General features: G+C 40.8%; 1 protein-coding gene across 1 annotated transcript in view; it reads right to left on the bottom strand.

Annotated features, from left to right (window-relative positions):
* The window catches only part of mcur1 (mitochondrial calcium uniporter regulator 1), a 44,995-nt gene that overhangs the window by 4,373 nt on the left and 14,442 nt on the right, over nucleotides 1-26,180 (bottom strand). Inside the window, exons 3-8 of the mRNA XM_028790893.2 lie at nucleotides 23,822-23,925; nucleotides 22,040-22,141; nucleotides 20,389-20,430; nucleotides 17,675-17,746; nucleotides 10,966-11,019; nucleotides 111-225 (exon numbers count right to left, since the gene is read on the bottom strand). Coding sequence (XP_028646726.2) covers nucleotides 111-225; nucleotides 10,966-11,019; nucleotides 17,675-17,746; nucleotides 20,389-20,430; nucleotides 22,040-22,141; nucleotides 23,822-23,925 — 489 coding nt within the window. The remainder of the gene's footprint in view (nucleotides 1-110; nucleotides 226-10,965; nucleotides 11,020-17,674; nucleotides 17,747-20,388; nucleotides 20,431-22,039; nucleotides 22,142-23,821; nucleotides 23,926-26,180) is intronic.

The raw sequence follows: 26,180 nt of genomic DNA, 5'->3' as shown, positions 1-26,180 counted from the left end.
AGGCTTTAGGGGATCAAGGTGCCCAACAGCACTGGACAATAATTAAAACAAAGGAACAGCATGTTGAAATCTTAGCAGATTTAACACCAAAAGACATGAAATCATCTCACCTGCAAGGTATTTTATCGTATCCAGTTTATGGGATTCCAGCATTGTTTTCAGACCTGCTACTTCTGTGTCAATTTTTCTGATTGTTTGTGTTACAGCTTTGTCCTGTTCTGCATGCTATCCTTGGCCAAAAACAAAAACATATAGATTATGTATACATATTTATAAATAAAATACGTCACATGTTTATATGTATATTGAAAGTTAATGCATATAATTCCTAAAGGGGAACCAATCGGGTGGATTACTTACAAACTCTCTGTCTGTATAAAATCATCCATCCATCCATTTTCCAACCCGCTGAATCCGAACACAGGGTCACGGGGGTCTGCTGGAGCCAATCCCAGCCAACACAGGGCACAAGACAGGAACCAATTCATTATAAATTGCATTTCATATTCATTAGTGATGTATATTGGGCTTTTCATAACTACCACTACTTTTGTAATGTCTGTCATAATTATGAAAAATACAGAGCCCTTGATGGCTATCATTCTGTGCATTATATAGCGCCATTCATATAAATCAATGCACTTATATTATATATTTCATTTCACAAATCTATCTATGGAGTATTTAGAGCCTTCTGTATCTACCAAAATATTCATTTTAAATTCCCTTTCATAGCTGCCTCTGCAGTATAGGGTGTCTTCCATAACGATCTATTATATAGTGCCTTTCACATCTGTCTATTGTATAGCATTTGTCTCCCAGACAGTACGTAGAGCCTCTCATAATTTTCATAGCTATGAATGTGTTATATAGCGCCTTTCATAACTGTCTATGCAGTTTAAAGTAACGTCCAGGGCCATCTTAATGCATGGGCACACTGGGCAGTTGCCCCCATGCTAATCTATGTATGTGGTGGGGAGGCTGTTACGTCTATCGATTATTTAGTGCCTTTCATATCAGACTGTCTCTGAAGCTATACGGTGGTCTTCATAGCTGTCATCCATCCATTATCCAACCCGCTGAATCTGAACACAGGGTCACGGGGGTCTGCTGGAGCCAATCCCAGCCAACACAGGGCACAAGGCAGGAACCAATCCTGGGCAGGGTGCCAAACCACCGCAGGACACACACAGCACACCCACACACCAAGCACACACTAGGGCCAATTTAGAATCGCCAATCCACCTAACCTGCATGTCTTTGGACTGTGGGAGGAAACCCACGCAGACACGGGGAGAACATGCAAACTCCACGCAGGGAGGACCCGGGAAGCGAACCCAGGTCCCCAGGTCTCCCAACTGCGAGGCAGCAGCGCTACCCACTGCGCCACCGTGCCGCCCTGTATAAAATCAGTGTTAGGATAAACTGTGCTGCGCTACACCCTCCGAAATATCATTTGGACAGCATCACACCGTACATTGCTATTATAATGGCAAGAAAAAAGACAATTAACAAAGGGCAAAAGAAAGAGCATCATAATCTTTAAAAGTGTAAGTCTTTTGGATTGGGTGCGGCAATCAGGTTTTTTTAAGGCTGATATCGATCACCAATTTCATGTTACTTGATCATCCAACTCCAAAACCTGATTTTATTTATTTTTTTCATTTATCCCGTTAAAATGGGCGGAGTGGTGGCTCTGAGGCCAAGGATCTGCACTGGCAATCGGAAGGTTGCCAGTTCAAATCCCGTAAACACAACAAGTGACTCATTTGGCCCTTAATCTGCATCCAGCCCTGCATGTAGGCCCTCCAACCTGCAAGGAAAAAACCTTTGGCACTCCAGCCACCATGACAAACCTCCCACTGTTTCATTCCATCTGAACCAGTATGGTGCTGAGGTATCACCCGTTGCATGGCAGCACTCGGGTCCTAATCTGGGATCTTGAGGTGGGTGCAGCAACGTGCTGGATCAGCACAGGCTCCTAACCCTACTCGCTCTCTCTCTCTCTCTCTCCTTTAAAACCGTTTTTACACTAATCTCCTGCATAACTAGACAAACAGAAGTCTTATCTATATATATAAAAATGGAATGGGTGGGTCGTCGGGTGGGCCTTTTTTTCATTCCGTCGTTTTTTCAACGTTTTGAAAATGTAGAATGATTATTTGATTTTTTTGTTTTTATTTGATCGTGTCTATGTAGCCGCCGTCGTAATAAAGTATCGCTAAAATCGTCATTTATCGTAATTTATTTTTGACGTATAACGTCGCCGTCGTCGAGGTCAGTGATACCAGTGCAAAAAATCTGCTTACGGTTGAAAGACACGCCCTACTCACTGGACAGTTAAAAACACCAATCAAACTAACGATGACATCAAGTATTACCCAATCAAAAGTAGGAAAGGAGGCATCATCATAAAATGCGTGTGGGATGATTTGCATGAGACGCTGCTTTAAAAAAAAAATGATAAAAAAAATACGGGATAAATCCCGTCCAGTATTGAGTCAAAACGGGACGCGCAATTTCATTCTCAAACGCGGCACGATTCCGTATTTTAAAGGACGGGTGGCAACCCTACAGTGCCAGGTAACCACCCATACAATCACATTGTGATTCAGACTAGGAATGCAATAAATGTAATTACCCTGATCTACATACAAGGCGAAAGTCTTGCAACATTCAAAGATGATGGTTTGGGATAAGTACACCATACAACATAAAAGAGCTTATGAAGCCTTGAACCGAAAAAAGCAACATCTCAGAGATCGTAAAAAAAAAAAATAGGAGCTAATGTCGTTTTACTCGCTGTAGATTTTAGTCAAACATTACCAGTTATTCCACGAGGGAGACCAGCAGATGAACTCAACGCGTGTTTAAAATCCATGCTTCTCCCACGCTCGGTTATATCTCGCGTGTTCTCGGGTAGGTGCACCAAAAAATGTATACATTTAAGCATGTAATGGGCAAACAAAAAATGAGGTATACCCGAAGGCACAGCAGTAGTACTTAATGTAACTTTACTTCTTAAATGTTAATGTTTTACTGTTTAATAATTTATACGCTTCTTATATGTTGTTCAAATTCTTTTATCAAAATACCACTGACAGCGCAATGCACGATAACATGGAGTGAATACACCATACGCATCCGCCCACGGCCGCCCTGGTGTGCGCAGATAGGAGTTGATTCTACAATAAAATAAAATAAAGATAAAAAGACTAAAACAATCATCACCCATAAAGCGGATAGTAGACGTGACGTATTATATGTGTACCACATTTCAAGTGTATAGGTGCAACGGTTTGCGAGCTACAGGTCATTTAAAATCCTGGACAGACACACAAATTGCCACGGTAGCAAATTACAGAAGAAGATTTTACTGTTTAATAATTTATATTTATATGAAATGTGCTTCTTATATATTACTTCATATTCTCATATGATAATGATGTTAATGTTTATATTGATTTCTGTGTTATTAAAACTGCATGTATGTGTGTATATGTATATATATATATATATATATATATATATATATATATATATATATATATATATGTATGTATATATATATATATATACGAGCTGTATATACCCGGCGTTGCCCGGGGCAGAAGTAACCTAATCGGTCAAACACTTACATATATACCAAAGTAAACCTAATCGGTCAAACAGTTACATATATAAAAAAACCGAACCTAATCGGACAAACAGCTAATCTATATACATAAGCAAACCTAATTGGTCAAACAGTTACATAAATACAAAAGCAAACCTAATCGATGAAACAGCTTCATATATACAGAAGCGAACCTAATTGGTCAAACAGTTATGCATGTGCAGAATAATTTTACAAAGATTATGCGTGTTAACAATCATTAAAAAGAAAAGATTGAGGAACTCTTCTTCTATATGTGATGAAGCTGGATGAAGCTGACTTGACGAAGACGTAGGTGGCATAGATTGGTTTTTCTAAAACAGAAGAAAAAAATGAGTATCTATTATTATTTTAAATTAGAATGAAAATGAGAACCTTGATTAGAGATAGATTATCCGTATTAAAATATGTGCATGAATAAACTTTTGCTAACTCTCTAGCAAAAGTTTATTCATACAAATTGGCATGGGATGGCTTTGTGAAAAAGTAAAAATTAGATAAAAATAAATTCAGAATGCGTACTTCGATTTGACTGAGATTATCTGTAATGATGAAAAAAAAGTTTAGTATGTTTTTTTTTTCCATACGGGAAGGATGTAAAACCTTACATAGGCACCCTTCAGCCCGTACTGAAGGGTAGTGTCAGATTCTTACTGACTAAAAAACACCCTTTTTATTCCACAGCTACCCCAAAAACCACTATTAGGCATTACTTTGGGGTGGCAGTAGTTTAGTTATGAAACAGCTGGGTCCTGAAAAAAATCTGTCTTATTAGTGGCTTCATCACATATAGAAGAAGAGTTCCTCAATCTTTTCTTTTTAATGATTGTTAACACGCATAATGTTTGTAAAATCATTCTGCACATGCATAACTGTTTGACCAATTAGGTTCGCTTCTGTATATATGAAGCTGTTTGATCGATTAGGTTTGCTTATGTATATAGATTAGCTGTTTCTCCGATTAGGTTCGCTTCTGTATATATGAAGCTGTTTGTCCGATTAGGTTCGGTTTTTTTATATATGTAACTGTTTGACCGATTAGGTTTACTTTGGTATATATGTAAGTGTTTGACCGATTAGGTTACTTCTGCCCCGGGCAACGCCGGGTATATACAGCTCGTATCCTATATTAAAGTGTATTTTCATAATTAAACTATAGACCACAGGTGACACCCACTGCACGCCCAACCTACCTGGAAAAGGGTCTCTCTTTGAACTGCCTTTCCCAAGGTTTTTTTTTTTTTTGGGAGTTTTTCCTTGTCTTTTTAGAGAGTCAATGCTGGGGGGCTGTCAAGAGGCGGGGCCTGTTAAAGCCCATTGCGGCACTTCCTGTGTGATTTTGGGCTACACAGAAATAAACTGTATTGTATTGTTAACTGTTAATTTTTTATCAACAAAACAAAATTCTGTAGGCTTATTGTTCAGCGACCATAAAATACTAAAATAAATCACATTTATTTAAAATACACACTTTCTAATAAAATATGTACAAACATACTTATCCATAATACATAAAATACTTCTCATAATTACAAGCTGACATATTGTTTCATTTTTTCTATAAGGTGTCCATCTCCTGGCCTGACCTCTACCTCTCTGAAACAAGGCTTAATTTAAATTTAAAAAAAAAAAGTACTTTTCACCATTTCTCCAACAACAAATTTTATATATATTGCACTACAATTTTTTGCTATTAATATATATATACTTACTAAATCTGTATACATGTTTTTTGTCTTCTTCAGTGTATCAACTAGACATATATATTTCTTTAGGTGTAATTATAAAACATGGATTACCATTTTAATTATGTAGTGCTTGTTTGTTACCAAAACCTAAGCTGTATGTCACGCAACAACAAATAAACACAGTACAAATCTTAAAAAAAAAAAAAAGAAAGAAAGAAAAGCCCATTGTTTACTAAGCAGCAACTTCAAATTTGTCTTTATCCTTTTCTTTTGGACAATCTCGTTGTCCAAACTCAAGCAGTGCCCATTTTCGTTTAAAGGACAAGGCCTGAATTCCTTAAAGTAGCTTATCTTGCTGTTTGTCTAATTCAGTGTTTCCCAAACTCGGTCCTGGTGACCCCGTGACTGCAGGTTTTTGTTCCAACTGGATTCCTAATCACTGACGACACCTGATAGCACTGAGCTCATTTAATTAGCTGGTATTTTTTTTTCTTTTATTCAACATTCAGAAAAGCACAGCAGCATGACTTTTACATTTATAAGACATTTAGAAATATTTCTGCTTTTGCTAGAGATTTAAATGCTTAACTCTCTTTTGTTGATTTCATTATACTTTGCCCTTTCTCTGTGCAGTTTTTCCCTCTTCATTGTATCTTATTAATGACAATTTAAAATGAACAGAGCAGACACCCAGACAAACAACACTGAATAATCAAAGGCTGCAACTACTTTAGAGTCAGAGCCACTAATTAGTAAATAATGGATCAATTACACAATTAGAAGACCTAGAAAAGTAGAATGAAAATCAAGCTGAAAATACTGTTAAAAAGAAAAAAAATACATTATCTATATATATAAAATCCCTATGTGCGTCCAGGTGTCCGTGTGTGTGTGTGTCTTCTGATGAAGTGCGCATGCACGGAGCACGATGCGACGCTCGATATTACTGTCAGAGAAAGTTACAGGCGTTTTACGGAAATACAAACCAGTATTACTGCGAGAGGAAATTAAAGGTACACAATACAGTGACGCATATTACAGCCACATACAAGCCAGTATTACTGTCAGAGGAGATTAAAGGCATATTACCGACGCGCACGCCTGTATTACCGCCAGAGAAAATTAAAGGTATATTACGGACGTACAAGCCAGAGGACGTACAAGACGGTATCCTTCAGTAAGTGCGCGCACAAAAAGGCGAGACTCAAAAGGGCGACCTCAATTGGGCGCAGTGAATAAAGACGCGCGTAAATAAAGATCTGCACCTTTGTTGCTCTTCACATATTCCAGAGCCATTTGAACTAAATTATCTATGAACGCCTTTATTCACCGCGCTCAATTGAGGTCGCCCATTTGAAGCTCGCCTTTTTTTGCGCGCCCTTATTGAATAGAGCCGTACAAGACAGTATTACTGTCACAGAAAATTAAAGACACACAATACACAGCGGCAGCCCACGAAGAACGGTCAGCTCAGCAAGTAAACATCAACAAAAGAAAGGCTGAAAGAAAGAAAAATACGACCAACAAAAAGAATGAGGTCAAAGTCCCTTGCCATGTAATATAGACTGTTCCAGCGCCCGTTATTGTGACGGGCTAAATGACTAGTTCCTATATAACTGCTTGGTAATTTTAATATTTTTTTTTAGCAAACTTAGTTTTGTAATTTCTATATTGTTCCCTAAACAAAGAACTTGGGACATACCAGTTCACTTAATTAGCCCAGGAGTTCAATTAAAAACAGAAGTTGGTTGGAACAAAAACCTGCAGCCACAGGGGTTCACCAGGACTGAGTTTGGGAAACTCTGATCTAGTTGCACAGGGTGACTTCTCCAATTACTTTTTCTCCAGGTTATTACTCTACTTTCCATAACGTAAAAGCTAATATACCAATTGCCTCTCATTCGCTGATAAAACGATCCTCCACTCGCTGCTCTTTGTGTACACTACAGGAAGTTTCCTGCCAACGAGGGGGAAAAAAAGCCACGTGCTGGATCAGCTACCATAATATCTCGTATAAAGGAGCGCTGCAAAGCATAGAAAAGCAGGAGCGCAAAAGGATTGTTTTTTTTTTTGTGATTGGCCTTTTTACAGATCACCAATAGGGTGAAAATGATCAGATTTCAATCGGCAGCCAATCAATGGGAGCATCCTTACTTTTGGAGGAATTGTAGAGAAAGCCAAGGTGTCAGGGAGTACAGTTTTCTATGCCATCAAAAGGAAAATGAAAACACTGACAGGAACACATCCACCAGACCTGATGCCACAACAGAATTAGAGAATGAGATTCAGAGAGCCAATGGGGGTCTCGCAGGACAGTGGTCAATGTAACCAGTGTCACTTTCAACTGTGAAGAGGACACTATGAGCTGCAATAGGCAGTAAGAAAGCCTTTGCTAAAATGGTCCAAAGTTTTAGAAACCCCCAATGTTTTGAGTTTTTATTTAAATTTATGCAGTTTAATATTTCAATGTAGTGTGAAGTTAAAGCATAGAAAATGACACGTGCTCTACACTACTACCACTATGTGTGGATGGATGGATATGAAAGGATGGATGGATGGATGGATGGATGGATGGATGGATGGATGGATGGATGGATGGATGGATGGATGGATGGATGGATGGATGGATGGATGGATGGATGGATGGATGGATGGATGGATGGATGGATAGATAGATAGATAGATAGATAGATAGATAGATAGATAGATAGAAAAGGCACTGTTCAATTTTATATGTCCCCATGGTGAAATCTGGCTTTTTACAGAAGCTCTTTAAATAAATAAATAGGTAGATACATAAGCAAATAAATAAATATTTATACACACACACTTTGGTCTGAACACAAACCACAATGACTATAAAGCAAGAAAATTAAAAAGGAAGAAAATTTCTGACTTGGCTGTCACAGTCCCAGTGAGGCGCTATACATGTGTATTGTTACTGGTATACAGCAAAGGAGCCCAAGTTGCATTTTGTGACAGACCTCTGCTGAATAATTCATTGGCTGATATATCACAGATATAGCTAGATGCAAGTATATCCATGTATCTGTCTGATAAATTCATCATTATATACATATACATAAATATATACATGGGCACACACATATATATTAAAACACACACACACACACACACAATTAACATGCCTGTATCTTTGTTCTAGGTAGACAGAACTTTATTTGTCCCCAGGGGGAAATTTGGCTTTTACAGAAACTCTTTCAATAAATAAATACATTAATAGACAGACACACACACTATGGTCTTAACCCACAGACTAAAAAGAAAGAAGGAAAAAACTTCAGACTTGACATTGTTCATAATGGCACTCGCTTTTATTTTTTTCCATTCTCTCCTCCACTTCTACCCTCCTGGGGGTCCAAAGTGTGTTCCATAACTGAGCCTGCCCTTTCAATTAGCTTGTTGATTTGGTGGTCCTCTCTTGAAGTGATGTGACCAGTCCAGCACACTCCACTGGCCATCCCAGAGTTATAGAAGGTGTGAAGGATGTCACATCCCACATTAAGGGAACGCAGTCTGCTCTGCCCTTTCTTCTGTAGTTTCTCTGTGTTATGAGACCAGTCCAACCTGTCATTGATGTGGACCCCTCAAGTATTTGTAGGAGAGCACCACCTCCACATCCACTCCCTGAATAGTGCAAGTATACAAACCAGAACATGACACCACCTGTGTACAAACATTTATAAAACATACTCTGGGCCGGCTTTAGCCTCTCTACTGACCCAGGAAAAAAGGTGAAAATCATGAGCCCAAATTAAGGGTAGAGTGAGGCCCCTCTCTCATGGAGTTTCATGTGAGGCCAGAATAGATGTGAAGTTTAAGAGCATTTGATTTTGTTTTTTTTTTTTTTTCTTACCCCTTGGAGATTTACACAAGTCGTGCACAGATAAAAGAGCATTTGGGTCCCCCTTAGGATTTATCACAAATTGTACACAGCCGTTGGATCAAAGAACGAGAGGGGTTAGGCAGCAAAGATCATCAGGGGCCGCACACTCCCAGCGCCACATACAGATTGTGTGAAGCGTGTCGCATCATGCCAGGAAGACTCTAGGCTGGAATGGCTGCCATAGTACTGAGTTTTTTTGTTTTTTTAATATATTTGCAAAAATTTCTACAATTTTGTTTTTGCTTTGTCATTCTGGGGCATTGACTGTTGATTGAATAGGGAGAGAGTTAAGTTAAATGATTTTTCTATTAAGGCTGCAACATCACAAAATGTGTAAAAACGAAAACCTGGCCACCCTAGATGACCACCTCAATCCCCTAGATCAGGGGTCCGCAGCCCACTACCGGGCCGCGAGAGAACTGCCAGCAATGGAGACTCACTCATTCCTATTAATGTGGCACTCATTCAAGAAAATGTGAGGTTTCTAAACTCTTTTGACTTCCGTCAACGGGACAACACGCCGAAGAGCGTCCCGAAGTGCGATCACCACGTCTGTTTAAGACTGTTTATCTGTTGCCGGGGCAACAGCAGGCTCACATCTCTACTGTGAAGCAATCGCACTTCGGGACGTACTTCAGCGTGATGTTCCCGTTGGGTGGGGGGGATCCCAAAAGAGTTCAGAAACCTCACAATATGAACTGGCAATCGGGTACTAGGGCACCCCACCTTTACCCACTCTGCAGACTCCATATCCAGCCAGGCTGGAGGAGCCGGAGAAGGAAAATCTGAGGCAGTGGTGGGTGGAGCAGCAGCACGTGGGGCAGAGGCAGAAGATACCCGTTGTTCAAGTTGGCAGATAAAGTGGCTGCATTCAAAGCCAAACTTGATTTATGGGGCCGACAAGTGAACATTGGGATTTTTGATATGTTTCAAACGTTAGCAGAGGTTGTTAAAGATACCAAGCCAGGGCCTTCTTTCTCCCAGCTGGTGTATGATCACCTATCTCAGCTTTCAATAGAGTCTGAGCATTATGCCCAACCATAAAAGACCCCCGAAATGGGAAGGAATGGATCTGTGACCCATTTGTGAATAAGCCAGGTGAATCAACTTTGTCCGTGCTTGAAGAGGATCAACTGCTTCAGGTTGCAAATGATGGTGACCTTAAAAGTATGTTTGAGACAACTTTAAATCTCCATACGTTTTGGATTAAAGTCAAGGCGGAATATCCTGAGGTTGCCACAAAAGCACTGCAAAGTCTGCTTCCATTTCCAACATCCCATCTTTGTAAGACAGCGTTTTCTGCAGTGACAGCAACCAAAACGAGATTACAGAGTAGACTGAACATAAGCAACACACTTGATGTGTCACTGTCTTCCATCGTCCCCAAATGGGATCGTCTGGTTGCAGGAACACAAGCTCAGGGCTCCCACTGATTCTGCATTATGGTAAGTTGTATAATTTCTAATACGATATTATATACTTAATAATAATAGAAATGTAATGTAAATTGTGTATAAAACTGCTCTACAAACCCGCCCAGAATCCTCAATCCCCCCATCCCAAACCCCAACCATGACCGGTCCCTGGAAAAATTTGCTTCTAGTAAAGTGGTCCTTGCTGTCAAAAAGGTTGGGGGACCACTGCCCTAGATGACAAAGCCGGCCCTGGACAATCATAATAAGATACAGATATAATATTTAGTTATTTCCACTTACCAGTTCAACAATTTCACTTCTTCTTTCCAGAAGATTCTTTTCATGTTCAGCATACTAGAAGGAAAAAATAACCAAATTATATGTCAAGCCCCCCACATCCTACATACCACTCTATCACTTTAATAAATCTGCAATCTCAATACTCAAAAAGGACCAAAGTTTAGCTGACACTTTCTTTACAGCACCACAGAACAGAGCGATTGTCCATCTACTGAACAGACCAACAGGTCAGAGAAAATGAACTTTTAGCTTTCTGTCAAAAATGAAGTGCTAACCAATTAAATTATCTCTATATATAATCTTCATTTGGATCTTGATCTTTGTTTATCCGCAAATGCATTAGAAGAAGAAGCAATAGATGGCAGTAGAGAGACAGCTAAAACATAGGCATTGCATTAAGAATCTCCTCCAGGCTTATACTACTGAAGACTGTAGTACTCCAGTCACACCTCAAAACACAGACATTCAAACTAAACAAATTGCTGTGCTTTAAATTAACTAATCTTTATATATAATCTTCATTTGGATCTTGATCTTTGTTTGTCCGCGAATTCCACGCATGCGTAGACCACCTTCCAGTTTAGTACGTTGTTGTTACTCACGGATGTCAACAATGTGCCGGAATAACGAAAGGGGTGGTGGACAGTGTTACGCTGGTTAGCTCCTGAGGCCCGGTTAGAGAATAAGATTGCCGAAGATAAAAGGTACGTGCCTACGTAACATATGAATGAAAGAAAGACAGTGGGTAAAATGAATGACAACGTAACAGCACGTTCCGGTAATTATTATTGTTACGTTGTAGCCGGCGAGTGCTGCGTGTCTCACAGTTGTACCCTGGCTTGCTCACATGTCAGTGAAGTGATCCCTATTTATGCTTTAAAGAGCCTGGATACCTATGTGTCCCCCTTTTATAACCATTGCTCTGTGTATATTGCCTTACTCTTTGGATTGCCACAAAGCAACCTGCGAGATTGGAGAAAGGTTGAGAAGAGATCGTGAGAGGAAACGACAGCATCGTGAAAATGAGACAGACTGTGAACGGAGAGAAGCAGAAATGCTCCTCCACCACCACATAATTACTATTCGGACAGTGATTCTGAGTAGGCCGTTCCTATCGGATCAATGTCCAAGGGTTTTGTTTTGTAATTTTGTTTCCCTTATAAAAAATCATAATGCTGTGCGACGAAGGGCCCAGTTCACGACTGGCAGCCGCGTTTAAACAGGGAGCCCTTCACAGACAACTTTAACACGCGCAACGTAGTTGGGCGCACATGGCTAGTAAATAAATAAATAATGACCAAAACTGTAAGTCAGGGGTGTCAAACTCCAGGCCTGGAGGGCTGCAGGTTTTCATTCTAACTCTTTTCCTAATCAGTTTTCACTGCTAATTAACTCCTTTCCCCTTCATTTTAACAGCCCTGTTGTTAAGGATTCAGTCCTCTGAATTAATTCCTTTCTTCATTAAATGGCAGCCAAACAGAAATGAGACATGAAACGAGCCAACAGATGACCAGCTAAACTGGGGCTTCAAACTCCAACCAATCTCTTAATGAGAAGCTGATTCTTGCTGTTAATCAAACTCGTTATTTAATTCCATGGCTCATCGCTGCTCTCCTTCTACCACAGCAGACATTTCCAAAACTGTTGATGTTTTTGTTTTTTCTAAGAACGCCGTCAGAATGCTTTGGTGACCTGAGAGATCAGCCTTACTGAGACCTTCACCTTTCTTTATTTTCATAAACTGTATGATGGGCACAGGTGAGCTGCTCATATGGTGGCTTGTTTTGTGTCTCCTTATTGTTTGGCTGCTAATTAAGGAAAAAGAGACAACTAAGGGGCCTGAGTCAAGTTAATTAAAACTAAAGCAAAAGAAGTTAATTAGCATCAAAAACTGGTCACTAATGAAGAAGATGGTTAGAATGAAAACCTGCAGCCACTGCGGCCCTCCAGGACCAGAGTTCGACACCCCTGCTGTAAGTAGATTTGCCTGCCATTTCAAGTTTATGTAAGAATGCACGGCTAACGTCATGTATTTGACTTTAAAATCCTGCTTACGGTTTACAAAGCCTTCAATAATCTGCTCCATCTTATATTTCAGAACGCCTGTCACCTTACACTCCAAATCGTAACCTTAGAACTTCAAATGAGGGTCTGCTTAGAATTCCAAGAGCGAAACTTAAAAGAAGTGGTGAGGCGGGCGGCCTTCTGCTGTTAGGCACCTCAAATCTGGAATACGAGTTTACCAATAGAAATTTGCCAAGCTCTGTGCAAGAAAGGACAGAGCCGGTTATACTTCCTTACAAGGCTGGCATCCTTCAACATCTGCAATAAGATGCTGCAGATGTTCTATCAGATGGTTGTGGCGAGTGCCCTCTTCTACGCGGTGGTGTGCTGGGGAGGCAGCATAAAGAAGAGGGACACCGCACGCCTGGACAAATTGGTGAGGAAGGCAGGCTCTATTGTTGGCATGGAGCTGGACAGTTTAACATCTGTGGCAGAGTGACGGGCGCTGAGCAGACTCCTGTCAATCATGGAGAATCCACTGCATCCACTGAACAGGATCATCTCCAGACAGAGAAGCAGCTTCAGCGACAGACTGCTGTCACCGTCCTGCTCCACTGACAGACTGAGGAGATCGTTCCTCCCCACACTATGTGACTCTTCAATTCCACCCTTTGGGGGGGGGTGCGGGGGGTAAACGTTAACATTTAACATTATACAAAGTTATTGTCTGTTTTTTACCTGCATTATTATCAATCTTTAATTTAATATTGTTTACTGTATCAGTATGCTGCTGCTGGAGTATGTCAATTTCCCCTTGGGATTAATAAAGTATCTATCTATCTATCTATCTATCTATCTATCTATCTAAGCTAATACGGCGGAGCACTTTAAAATAAAAACTGCTAAAAACTGTTATTTTAATATGGCTCTCTCATAACTTTATTTTAGTGTAACCCTGATATCCTGTATATGCATTGAATTATCGTCTTTATCAAGGCTGCACAATCCATACTAACCCCTACTTCCTCTGCTGTTCTTTTTCCAGTTTTCTGTGGTGCTGATCTACGCCACCGCCAACTGACCAGGGCACCGTGCAGTCCCCACATTGGTGGATTGAAGGCCAGAGGTCCACATGACCATCATCGTCTAATTCTTCTACGTGAAGCCTGAAAACCATGAGGACTGATTGAGATCATTTGTGTTAGGGGGTCTGGGTGGTCTTGTGGCCTTGGAACTCCTGCAGTTTTTGTTTTTTTTCTGTCCTCCTGGCCATCAGACCTTACTTTATTCTGTGTTACTTAGTATTGCCTAATCTTATTTTTCTTCATCTTGCAAAGCACTCTGAGCTCCATCATCTGTATAAAAACATATGTTGTCGGCCTCAAGCCTAGGGGAAGCTGGGCCAGGTACAAGCCACTGTTGTTAAGAGGGAGTCGCCTCAGCGATATGATGAAAAAGCATAAAAGAAGCAGGCAGCAGTCACAAGTCTCAGACCAGACTTCTCTGTTCTACTTTATTCTCAGTTACCCAGAAATAGATAAATGCTTCAGTCTCTGCATAGATCAACATGACGATCAATGGTGCTTGACAATTTCCTCTGCAGAACAAATAGTGCAAACACATTTACTTTGGTTCAACAGTAGTATTGTGGTCAGCTATCAAAAAGTACCTGATTAGAAACTAATGTCCCCAGAACTCGTTAATTTTCAAAGGAAGCAGGAAGTCCTGTATCACCACATTGTGTGTGGATGACATGCTTAATCAAAGCAGTCTGACTATTCAAAGCAGGCGACTCTTTAGCAAGACAGGTAAATATTTACAGTATGTCCTGTAGATCAGGGGTCAGCCAACGCCGTGGCTGCAGGTTTTCATTCTAACCCTTTTCAGAATGAGTGACCTGGTTTTGCTGCTAATTAACTTCTTTTGACTTACTCTTGAAGACTCAGACCTCTTAATTGTTTCTTTTTCCTTAATTAGCAGCCAAACAATAATGAGATACAAAGTGAGCCAAAACAACTGGTGTCCATCATACAATATGTGAAAATAGAGAAAGATGAAGGAACGTTGATCTGCTCAGGTCCCAAAAACATTTTACCAGTGCTCTTATAAAGAGAAAATTAACAATTTTGGAAATGTAAGCTAATGCAGCACAAGAGCAGAAACAAGCCATGGAATTAAAGAATGGGTTCAATTAACGACAAGACTCGGTGCCTGATTAAGCAGCTGGTTGGAGTGAAATTGGTTGGAGTTTGAGGCCCTGAGTTGGTCTTCTGTTGGCCCCCTCACTTCACCTCATTTAATTTCTGTTAAGGTGCCATTTAAAGAAAGAAATGAAGCAATTCAGAGGAAAGATGAAGAAATTCAGGGGAACTAATCTTGAAAAAGCAAGTCAATTGAAATGAATTCACAAGAAGCTAATTAGCAGCACAAACAGGGTACTAATTAAAAAAAGGGTTAGAATGAAAACCTGCAGCCACAGTTCTCGTCCAGGACCAGACTTTGCGACCCCTGCTGTTGATAGCCATCAACAATAACCTGTAGCAGAATTTTCCAGAAATTTTGCCATTTCTTTAAAACACTGGTTTATCGCCCATTACACCAAGCAACACACAGAAATATAATTTCCTTGAAAACACTGAATTCTAGCCCATTACATACGCAATAGAAATAAATGTTGTTGTTGTTATTGGTACATCTATAAAACATTTATCCACTTCAAATTAAATGTACAACATGGTAAAGTGTGTTGAAAGTGACGGGGTCTCACTACTTTATGAATCCACTGTATGTCTATACACATTTTATCGGGTTTGGTCACTTACCAAATGAACCTGGACGGTCAGACAAAAATAATCAGAAATGAGACAAATTCATTTTTAGCTGCACTACAATCACAGTGTCGGTGACACAGAGAGCTGGATTGTGACCTGTAGTTTTAAAACGACGCTGTTTTCTGTATTTATTTTTTGTAAAGAGGCTTTTCATTAGTTTTCAGGTTCAAGTTCAGACAAGACATACAGTGCATCCAGAAAGTATTCCCAGCACTTCATCACTGTTTCCACATTTTGTTATGTTACAGTCTTATTCCAAAATGGATTCAATTCATTTTTTTCCTCAGAATTCTACACACAACACCCCATAATGACAACGTGAAAAAAGTTTACTTGAAGTTTTTGCAAGTTTATTAAAAATAAAAAAACTGAGAAATCCCATGTCCGTAAGTATTCACAGCCTTTGCTCAATACTTTGTCGATGCCCCTTTGGCAGCAATTCCAGCCTCAAGTCTTGTTGAATATGATGCCACAAGCTTGGCACACCTATCCTTGGCCAGTTTGGCCCATTCCTCTTTGCAGCACCTCTCAAGCTCCATTAGGTTGGATGGGAAGTGTCGGTGCACAGCCATTTTAAGATCTCTCCAGAGATGTTCAATCAAGTCTGGGCCACTCAAGGACATTCACAGAGTTGTCCTGAAGCCACTCCTTTGATATCTTGGCTGTGTGCTTAGGGTCGTTGTCCTGCTGAAAGATGAACCGTCGCCCCAGTCTGAGGTCAAGAGCGCTCTGGAGCAGGTTTTCATCCAGGATGTCTCTGTACATTGCTGCAGTCATCTTTCCCTTTATCCTGACTAGTCTCCCATCTCCACAGCATGATGCTGCCACCACCATGCTTCACTGTAGTGATGGTATTGGCCTGGTGAGGAGCGGTGCCTGGTTTCCTCCAAACGTGACGCCTGGCATTCACACCAAAGAGTTCAATCTTTGTCTCATCAGACCAGAGAATTTTCTTTCTCATGGTCTGAGAGTCCTTCAGGTGCCTTTTGGCAAACTCCAGGCGGGCTGCCATGTGCCTTTTACTAAGGAGTGGCTTCCGTCTGGCCACTCTACCATACAGGCCTGATTGGTGGATTACCACAGAGATAGTCGTCCTTCTGGAAGGTTCTCCTCTCTCCACAGAGGACCTCTGGAACTCTGACAGAGTGACCATCGGGTTCTTGGTCACCTCCCTGATTAAGGCCCTTCTCCCCCGATCGCTCAGTTTAGATGGCCGGCCAGCTCTAGGAAGAGTCCTGGTGGTTTTGAACTTCTTCTACTTAAGGATGATGGAGGCCACTGTGCTCATTGGGACCTTCAAAGCAGCAGAAATTTTTCTGTAACCTTCCCCAGATTTGTGTCTCGAGAAAATCCTGTCTCGGAGGTCTACAGACAATTCCTTTGACTTCATGCTTGGTTTGTGCTCTGACATGAACTGTCAACTGTGGGACCTTCTATAGACAGGTGTGTGCCTTTCCAAATCATGTCCAGTCAACTGAATTTACCACAGGTGGACTCCAATGAAGCTGCAGAAACATCTCAAGGATGATCAGGAGAAACAGGAGGCACCTGAGCTCAATTTGGAGCTTCATGGCAAAGGCTGTGAATACTTATGTACATGTGCTTTCTCAATTTTTTTATTTTTAATAAATTTGCAAAAACCTCAAGTAAACTTTTTTCACATTGTCATTATGGGGTGTTGTGTGTAGAATTCTGAGGAAAAAAATGAATTTCATCCATTTTGGAATAAGGCTGTAACTTAACAAAATGTGGAAAAAGTGATGAAGCGCTGGGAATACTTTCTGGATGCACTGTAGATAGATTACTCGATCTTGTTGTCACTGAAGGAGGAAGCTTTCGAGCATTGCAGGCTTTCAGACTCACTAAAGGCTTACCATTTCTTTGACTCTGCTCTTTTCCAAATTCATATCCATGATGGCATCAGAACGCACTTTATTCATTTCGTCCTGCAAAAAAAAAACAAAACAAATAGTGATGTCACTTGAATGACGCACAATTTGTTTTCAGAATACTAATAAATTATTAACAGAAAAAACATTTAATAATAATAATAATTCTACACATTTGTATAGTGCTTTTCTCATTACTCAAAACTCTTCAGCGAGTGGGGAGCCACTTCAACCACCACTAATGTGTAGCATCCACTCGTATCATGCGATGGCAGCCATTTTTTTGTGCCAGCACACTCACCACACATTAACTGTTAGGTGGTGATGAGGGGTGAGGGAGATAGCCAGTTAGAGACAGGGGATGATTAGGGGGCCAGAATGACCAGGCCGTGATGGGTAATTTAGTGTGGCCATAGAGATACCCCTTTACTCTTTAAGAAGGATGCCCAAGGATCTTTTATGACCACCGAGAGTCAGCACCTCAGTTTTATGTCTCATTCAAAGGACGGCACCATTTTTACAGCACACCACACTGGGGCATTGGGATCCACATTCAGACCACACAGTAAGCAGCCCCTGCTGGCCTCACCACCACCTCTTTCAACAGCAGCCCAAGCTTTTCCAAGATGGTTTCCCGGGTCCAAACGTGCTTAGCTTCAGGTTGATGACCTCTTCTGAAGTGCATGTGGTAGTATGAGAATAGGCCATTTGGCTTTTCTTATGCATCACATTTGCAAAATATCATCAACATCGGACAATCGATAAGATGATCCTCTCAACTGCAAAACTTGTTAACTTGCTTAGTGTATTAACAATTCCCAGAGTGAATTAATATTTACTAACAATAGTGCTTAATTTACCTTTAGCCTTATTTCATCACCAGAAACAAGTATTTCAGTAAAAAACAAATATATTTTTTAAATTCAGGTTTTATTAACCTCCTGAATGTCTCTCAGGGATGAGCTGTTACCGTCCATTGTACAGCGTTAAGCCTGAATAACCCTTGGGATAGTATTCTGCTGCCATCTAGTGGATAAAGTAACATTAGGTTACATACAAATCATGAATATTTCTATGTGTTGCCACTTTATGGTAATTCATTAATATTCATGAGTGGGGTGGAGTCCTCAACCAAAACACAATAGCATGTTAATGAGAAGCTGTAAAGCCAGTTTTGGAACAAACAGAAACTGAACCATTACTTTAATAAAACAACAGCAATCACAATGTGAAATGTTTAACTAACGTTGATATGGACGGTGAACCGATGCATACGGTACTGAACGACCAAACTGCCATGTTATGCCTGGTATATTCGGTCACCTGAAGGTTCACCAAGTTGCAAGTAAGTGTGAGGCAAAAAGGCAAAATGACTGCGATCAAGTGGAAAGACAAGAAAGACGTTAGCCCTCTAAGCAATGCTCACAATGCAAAGACTGTCCATGTTGGGGAAAATGAGGAAGTCACTGTGTGGTGTGGCAGCCTACAAGAACACTAGGGGTGCATTGATTGGGTGGATCAGGCGCTGACCTTCTGTCCTCTCATGCACAAGCGACAGAGAAAGCGACAGCCTTACAAGAAAAGTGCACAAAGAAACATGCGTCTACAGTCTCAGTTGTGACATCGGCGGTTTCACAAAATGTCACGAGAAGGAGGTGTAGTAAATTGACATCAGTTCAACAGTAAATACTAAATGTACCTTGCCTACTGTATTTATGTTAATGATTTTGAAATTTACAAGTTGCTGTTACGCCTAATAACATTTTTCTTGGCTCTCTTAACAAGGTAAAACATAAGGCTAAAGAGGTTAATGCATCTTACACAACAGTAAATAAATTTAATAAAATATTAAGAGCCAAGTCCTCCTCTGTACTTCCAAATTGTCCATTCAAAATGCGGGTGTGACTTCAAAGAGCAACCGCTCATCATTTCCGGTCCCCTGGTGAACTATGGGCAGAATGTTTAAGTACCTTCCACCGACAAAAAAAAGTGTGTCACATTCACATTTGACCATCTTAAGTGTAAATCTCTCTATTATAATAAAAAAAATCTTGGGTCGAATCTTGGGATGTCCTGCGAGATAAAAGGACAACTGCTGCACAGGATTTCAAATGATCGACACGCAGCGCGACAAGCAGAACACACAGCTCGGCGGCAGCAGCAGAAAGACAACAGCTGATCCGACCGCATCTTTTTAGCGTCCGTTGTCTGTCAGCGACTAAGCGAGTTTCTCTCTCCTCGGAGGTTTTGTTTTGCCAATGTGCTCAGCCCCATGTGTCTATCAGCGATTAAGTGAGTTTCTCTCTCGTTTGTCTTTCCTCCGCGGTTTCACTTTAGCGACAGAATCGCTTTCTTTCAGCTTCATGCCTCTTTCTTCTTCCGACTCATTAACTTGAGGCCGCCTTGCCAGCTCTTTCAGCTTCATGCTGTAGCCTCGCACTTCCGGGCCAGACAGACACAGACGCACACACACTTCCACATGTAGACGTTTATATATAAGATACATACATATATACATATACATAATATGATGATTCAAAATAAACAAAATAATCAATTTATAGATTGTTTTAGGCAAATGATTGGTCTCTCTTAAATTGGTTTTAGTTACTGAGTAAAAATCATTTTATCAAACTCAAGTTATAGAAATAATTTGTTCTATTAATCCAATCAAAACAATAAAAAAAGGAAACCCTTACTGCTAGCTGTGTCTTCAGCTGCTGAAGTTCAATCTTCACTTTCTGAAAAAGAGATACAGGAATTACTAAACACATCAGATCACAGGAGCTTAAAATAAGTTAATAAAGTTTCTGCCATTAGGTCTATAAAGGATTAATCACTACAATAACAACAACAACATTTGTTTCTAGAGCATGTTTTCATACAAATGATGGAGTTCAAAGTGCTTTACAAGATCCATCCATCCATCCATCCATTTTCCAACCCGCTGAATCCGAACACAGGGTCACGGGGGTCTGCCGGAGCCAATCCCAGCCAACACAGGGCACAAGGCAGGAAACAATCCTGGGCAGGGTGCCAACCCACCGCAGGCTTTACAAGATGAAGAAGGAAAAAAGAAAAAAGAAAAAATTAGGCGATACTAATTAACAAAGAATAAAGTAAGGTCTGATGGCCAGGGAGGACAAAAAAAAAAAAATCTGCAGGGGTTTCAAGGCCATGAGACTGGCCAGCCCTCACTGGGGATTCTATCTAACATCAATAATCTCAATCAGTTAACTCATAAGAATATCTTGGTCTATAAGACGTGGTTTACCCAACATTCCAATGGTGTAGAGTAAAGCTGGCAGCACATAACAGGACTTCTAGTCAGTGCGGATATAAAACCAGATGACTGCAGTTGCTAATCTCTTCACCTGAGAACTTCAAATTGCACGACTAAGAACCACAGGGATGACGGGTTACAGAAGGACTCTCCAGCACAGATTCACATCTGCAAAGTATTGCAAAGGAGCCATTTTTCTGACAAGCAACAATTTGCTGCCCGAATGTTGTAGTGTTGTAAGGACATTTTCCAGGTACGGCAGTTTCATCAAAACAATTCAAACATCATGACATTGCATCGCCAGAAAGACACTTCAACACAGACTTCAGCAGGGTGATGATGGCTTCATGTGACTGGGTAACAGGCTGCGTTCTGCTAATCTACACATTTGCTATGAGCGCAGTAATAAGGAGCTAGAAGGTTCTTGGCATAACTCGGGAAAATTTAAGGAGGTTGGGGACAATGAAAAAAATCGTAAGCTTCAGGGAGTGAGTAGATAGATAGATAGATAGATAGATAGATAGATAGATAGATAGATAGATAGATAGATAGATAGATAGATAGATAGATAGATAGATAGATAGATAGATAGATAGATAGATAGATAGATAGATAGAAAGGCACTATATAATAGATAGATAGATAGATAGATAGATAGATAGATAGATAGATAGATAGATAGATAGATAGATAGATAGATAGATAGATAGATAGATAGATAGATAGATAGATAGATAGATAGATAGATAGATAATCCCCAAGGGGAAATTCAACATACAATATTAATTTAAAAAGCGATAAAAATGCAGGTATAACACACAATGACTTTGTATAATGTTAACATTTACCCCCCCTACCCCACCCCCCTGGTGGAGGAACGATCTCCTCAGTCTGTCAGTGGAGCAGGACGGTGATGGCAGTCTGTCACTGAAGCTGCTCCTCTGTCTGGAGATGATCCTGTTCGGTGGATGCAGTGGATTCTCCATGATTGACAGGAGTCTGCTCAGCGCCCGTCACTCTTGCTATTTGACAAGAGTTTAGTAAATTGGAGTAAAAAATTCACTCACCTCATTTTCTGCTCGCAGAGCTGTGAACTCACTTTTCTCGAGGATAACCATGTCTTTTTTAGCAGAAGCTATATGAGACATTACTTGTTGAAGCATAATTTCCTACAAGTACAAAATTATAATTGAAAGGCTTCCTAAAAATAAAATTCAAGTGTAATAAAGGTTCAGAAAGGTATATTTACTAACCTATAATGTCATTTCTTTAAAATTTCCATGTCCTACCATTTTCTAAACCTGCTTAATCCTGAGCAGGGTAGGTAGAGCCAATCCCAGCAAACATAGGGACAGGGATAGGGAGAACACACACACACACACACACACACACACACACACACACACACCAGAGCTGATTTAGTATCACTAATCCACATAACCACCATGTCTTTGGACTGTGGGAAGAACTTCATTTATTAGATTTTAAAGAAATGCCTCTGCTTCTTTATGCCGCCTCCCCAGCACACCACCGTGTAGACAACCGTCTGATAGAACATCTGAAGCATCTTATTGCAGATGTTGAAGGACACCAGTCTTCTAAGGAAGTATAGTCGGCTCTGTCCTCTCTTGCACAGAGCATCAGTATTGGCAGTCCAGTCTAATTTATCATCCAGCTGCACTCCCAGGTATTTATAGGTCTGCACCCTCTGCACACAGTCACCTCTGATGATCACGGGGTCCATGAGGGGTCTGGTCCTCCTAAAATCCACCACCAGCTCCTTGGTTTTGCTGGTGTTCAGTTGTAGGTGGTTTGAGTCGCACCATTTAACAAAGTCCTTGATTAGGTTCCTATACTCCTCCTCCTGCCCACTCCTGATGCAGCCCACCATTGCAGTGTCGTCAGCAAACTTTTGCACGTGGCAGGACTCCGAGTTGTATTGGACGTCCAATGTATATAGGCTGAACAGGACCGGAGAAAGTACAGTCCCCTGTGGCGCTCCTGTGTTGCTGACCACAATGTCAGACCTGCAGTTCCCGAGACGCACATACTGAGGTCTGTCTGTAAGGTAGTCCACTGTCCATGCCACCAGGTATGAATCTACTCCCATCTCTGTCAGCTTGTCCCTAAGGAGCAGAGGTTGGATGGTGTTGAAGGTGCTAGAGAAGTCTAGAAACATAATTCTTACAGCACCACTGCCTCTGTCCAAGTGGGAGAGGGATCGGTGTAGCAAATAGATGATGGCATCGTCTGCTCCCACCTTCTCCTGGTATGCGAACTGCAGAAGGTTGAGGGCGTGGCGGACCTGTGGCCTCAAGTGGTGAAACAGCAGCCGCTCCATGGTCTTCATCACATGTGACGTCAGAGCGACAGGCCATTCAGCTCACTAGGACATGATACCTTTGGAACTGGGGTGATACAAGATGTTTTCCAAAGCCTCGGGACTCTCCCCCGATAAAAATATAAAAGAATTTAAAGAATACAAGAATATTCTTTTCTACAAAATGAGTATTGCTCTTGCCCAGCACTCTTCTGCCAAGTGAGGCACATACCACCACAACAACTCTCAAGGCAAAATTCAAGAATAGATTATACGTTACAATGCTAAAAATAAGCCTTATAATTCATGCTGGCAGTGATGAAATTCCTTGTATCTTGTAGTTGTGTGCTTTTAAATCAACACAGTAAGATGACTGTTTAAAGAAAATGTATTTACAGAAAGGAAAAACTTCATTTTAATAATAAACACTTAGGTTGGAAGTATGCGCTGATTACAGCTCATTGACGCACCCACCACACGACAAACCACCCGGACTGGGATCGGAGTGCAGGCGCTTTGCAAAATTTACCTGCTGGACTTTGGTCACCATATCTTTGTGCACTACTTCCACAAAGGACTTCAGAATTTGAATTAAAGAAGCGACAATTACTTCAGCTTGTGAAGTGGACAATCCTGCAGGGAAGAAGAAATTTATGTTAGCTGTAAACTGCCACCACGTAATCAGAAATGTATACATTACGTTGATGTAAGGACAGTTCTCTTGGGCAAGGATTTTGGTTGATTAAAGCAGGCCTGACCCGTCACTTTCAGGAGGAGGCCATGAGTGATTAGAGCAGGAGCACAGAGAGCGAAAAGGTGCTATTTGGGTCTTGGAAGAGCACAGGCCATAAATAACATTGTTCAGATGGTTGTTATCCATACTTGGCAAATTTCATAAAAAGCCCTCTAAATGTGCAAAACATGTGGGTATTTAAAATGGTGAGGGACCGTCAAGAATTGTTGTGATTGTCTGTGAATAATTTTAATTGTTGCCCAGCACTAATATTACATAATTTGAAATTTGGAATGTAGGTTACCCTTGCCCCATAGGTGCTCATTAAGAAACGGTTTTAAAAATGTAGTGGGCCAAGCGCAAAATTTCTTATAGTTTTTTAGATCTGTTTGTATGGCTGTCCACTTTTCACGAGAGAACGACTTAACAGATGTAGATCGGGTTTTTTTCTATAATTTGCTTGAACATTCCGTTGATTTTGCGACTTTCTCATCGCGCCAAGTATCAATTAAAACTGAGCATATGATATTACTTATGTTAACTTTCAGAAAGCATTTGATAAGGTGCCACATGAGAGGTTGGGCATTAAAATAAAAGAAGTGGCAGTTCAGGGTGTGGAGTGTAGAAGGGTGCAGAATTGGCTCAGACACAGGAAGTAGAGGGTGACGGAGTGAGGAACCTCATCAGAGTGTTCAAGTGTGGCGTCAGGCAGCGGTCAGTGCTGGGGCTGCTGTTATTTTTAATATATATAATAATTCCTTACATTTATATAGCGCTTTTCTCAGTACTCAAAGCGCTATCCACACAGGGAGGAACCGGGAAGCGAACCCACAATCTTCCACAGTCTCCTTACTGCAAAGCAGCAGCACTACCATTGCGCCATCTGTGAGGAGATATATATATATATATATAGATATATATACAGTGGAACCTCGGTCTGCAAGCATAATTCGTTCCAGAAACGTACTCGTAGTCCAAAGCACTCGTATATCAAAGTGAATTTCCCCATAAGAAATAATGGAAACTCAGATGATTTGTTCCACAACCCAAAACTATTCATATAAAAATAATTAATACAAAATATAAAGTAAAAATACATAAAACAAATTAACCTGCACTTTACCTTTGAAAAGAATCACGGCTGGTGTGAGTGAGTTTCTAAACTCTTGTGGGATTGCACCCAACGGGACGACATGCGGAAGAGCGTCCCAAAGCAATCGCAGTCTCCCAGCGCTGTAGCAGTTTGTCGATGGGTGATACAAGGAACATTATAAATGTGCAGGGCCCTGCCTGACTGCTGTGTCTGTGTATAAATAACCGCGCTGTTGCTGTATCAAGCTGAATAAAGCTGGTGTTGCTAAAGTACTGAGACCCAGCTTCGTGTTTTAGGGTGCAAGACGGGGATTCGCACATCATAGCACACACACGTGTGCGCACACAGTCACAATGCTAATGCTGTAGTAAACAGTATACACTCGTACGGATGTTGACTATATGAGTGAGACACGCCGACTCAGACGGAGAATAGGAGACGATTGCCCACAATCCCGCAGCGAGAGAGAGAGAGGAACCATCAGCTCAGTTGTGATCACATGATGCTCAGCAGACAAAGCGTATACATACTACTCGTACTGCAAGACCTCGCTCGTTTATCAAGTCAAAATTTATTAAAAATTTTTGCTCGTCTTGCAAAACACTCGTAAACCAAGTTACTCGCAAACCGAGGTTCCACTGCATATGGTTGGTCAGCAAGTCGGCTAACATCCGCCACGGTTCCTTTTTCAGTTGCGAGAAGTAGATCATAGAATGGTTGAAATAGTTTTTACTGTCAAATAATGCAAAGAGTACGCGACACGTGTTTCACCCTAATTCTGGGCTCATCAGGCGTACACACTCACTGCACCCCCTCTCAGGGAAGCAAACCTCGGATGTCAGCGCTAGAGGCGAAGCCTCTAATGTTGCGCCACGGCGTGTGGTTCGTTCATTTGATATATAAATAATTTGAATAGGAATATAAATAATAAACTGGTTAAGTTTGCAGATGATACTAAGATAGGTGGATTGGCAGATAACTGAGAATCCATGGAATCATCACAGAGGGACATGGATAGCATACAGGCCTGGCAGATGAAATTTAATGCCAGTAAATGTAAAG

The sequence above is a fragment of the Erpetoichthys calabaricus genome, chromosome 6, assembly GCF_900747795.2.
Source record: "Erpetoichthys calabaricus chromosome 6, fErpCal1.3, whole genome shotgun sequence".
NCBI classification, from domain to species: domain Eukaryota; kingdom Metazoa; phylum Chordata; class Cladistia; order Polypteriformes; family Polypteridae; genus Erpetoichthys; species Erpetoichthys calabaricus.
Note: the sequence above shows the minus strand (reverse complement) of the source record. Positions and strands in the feature narration are given on the sequence as shown.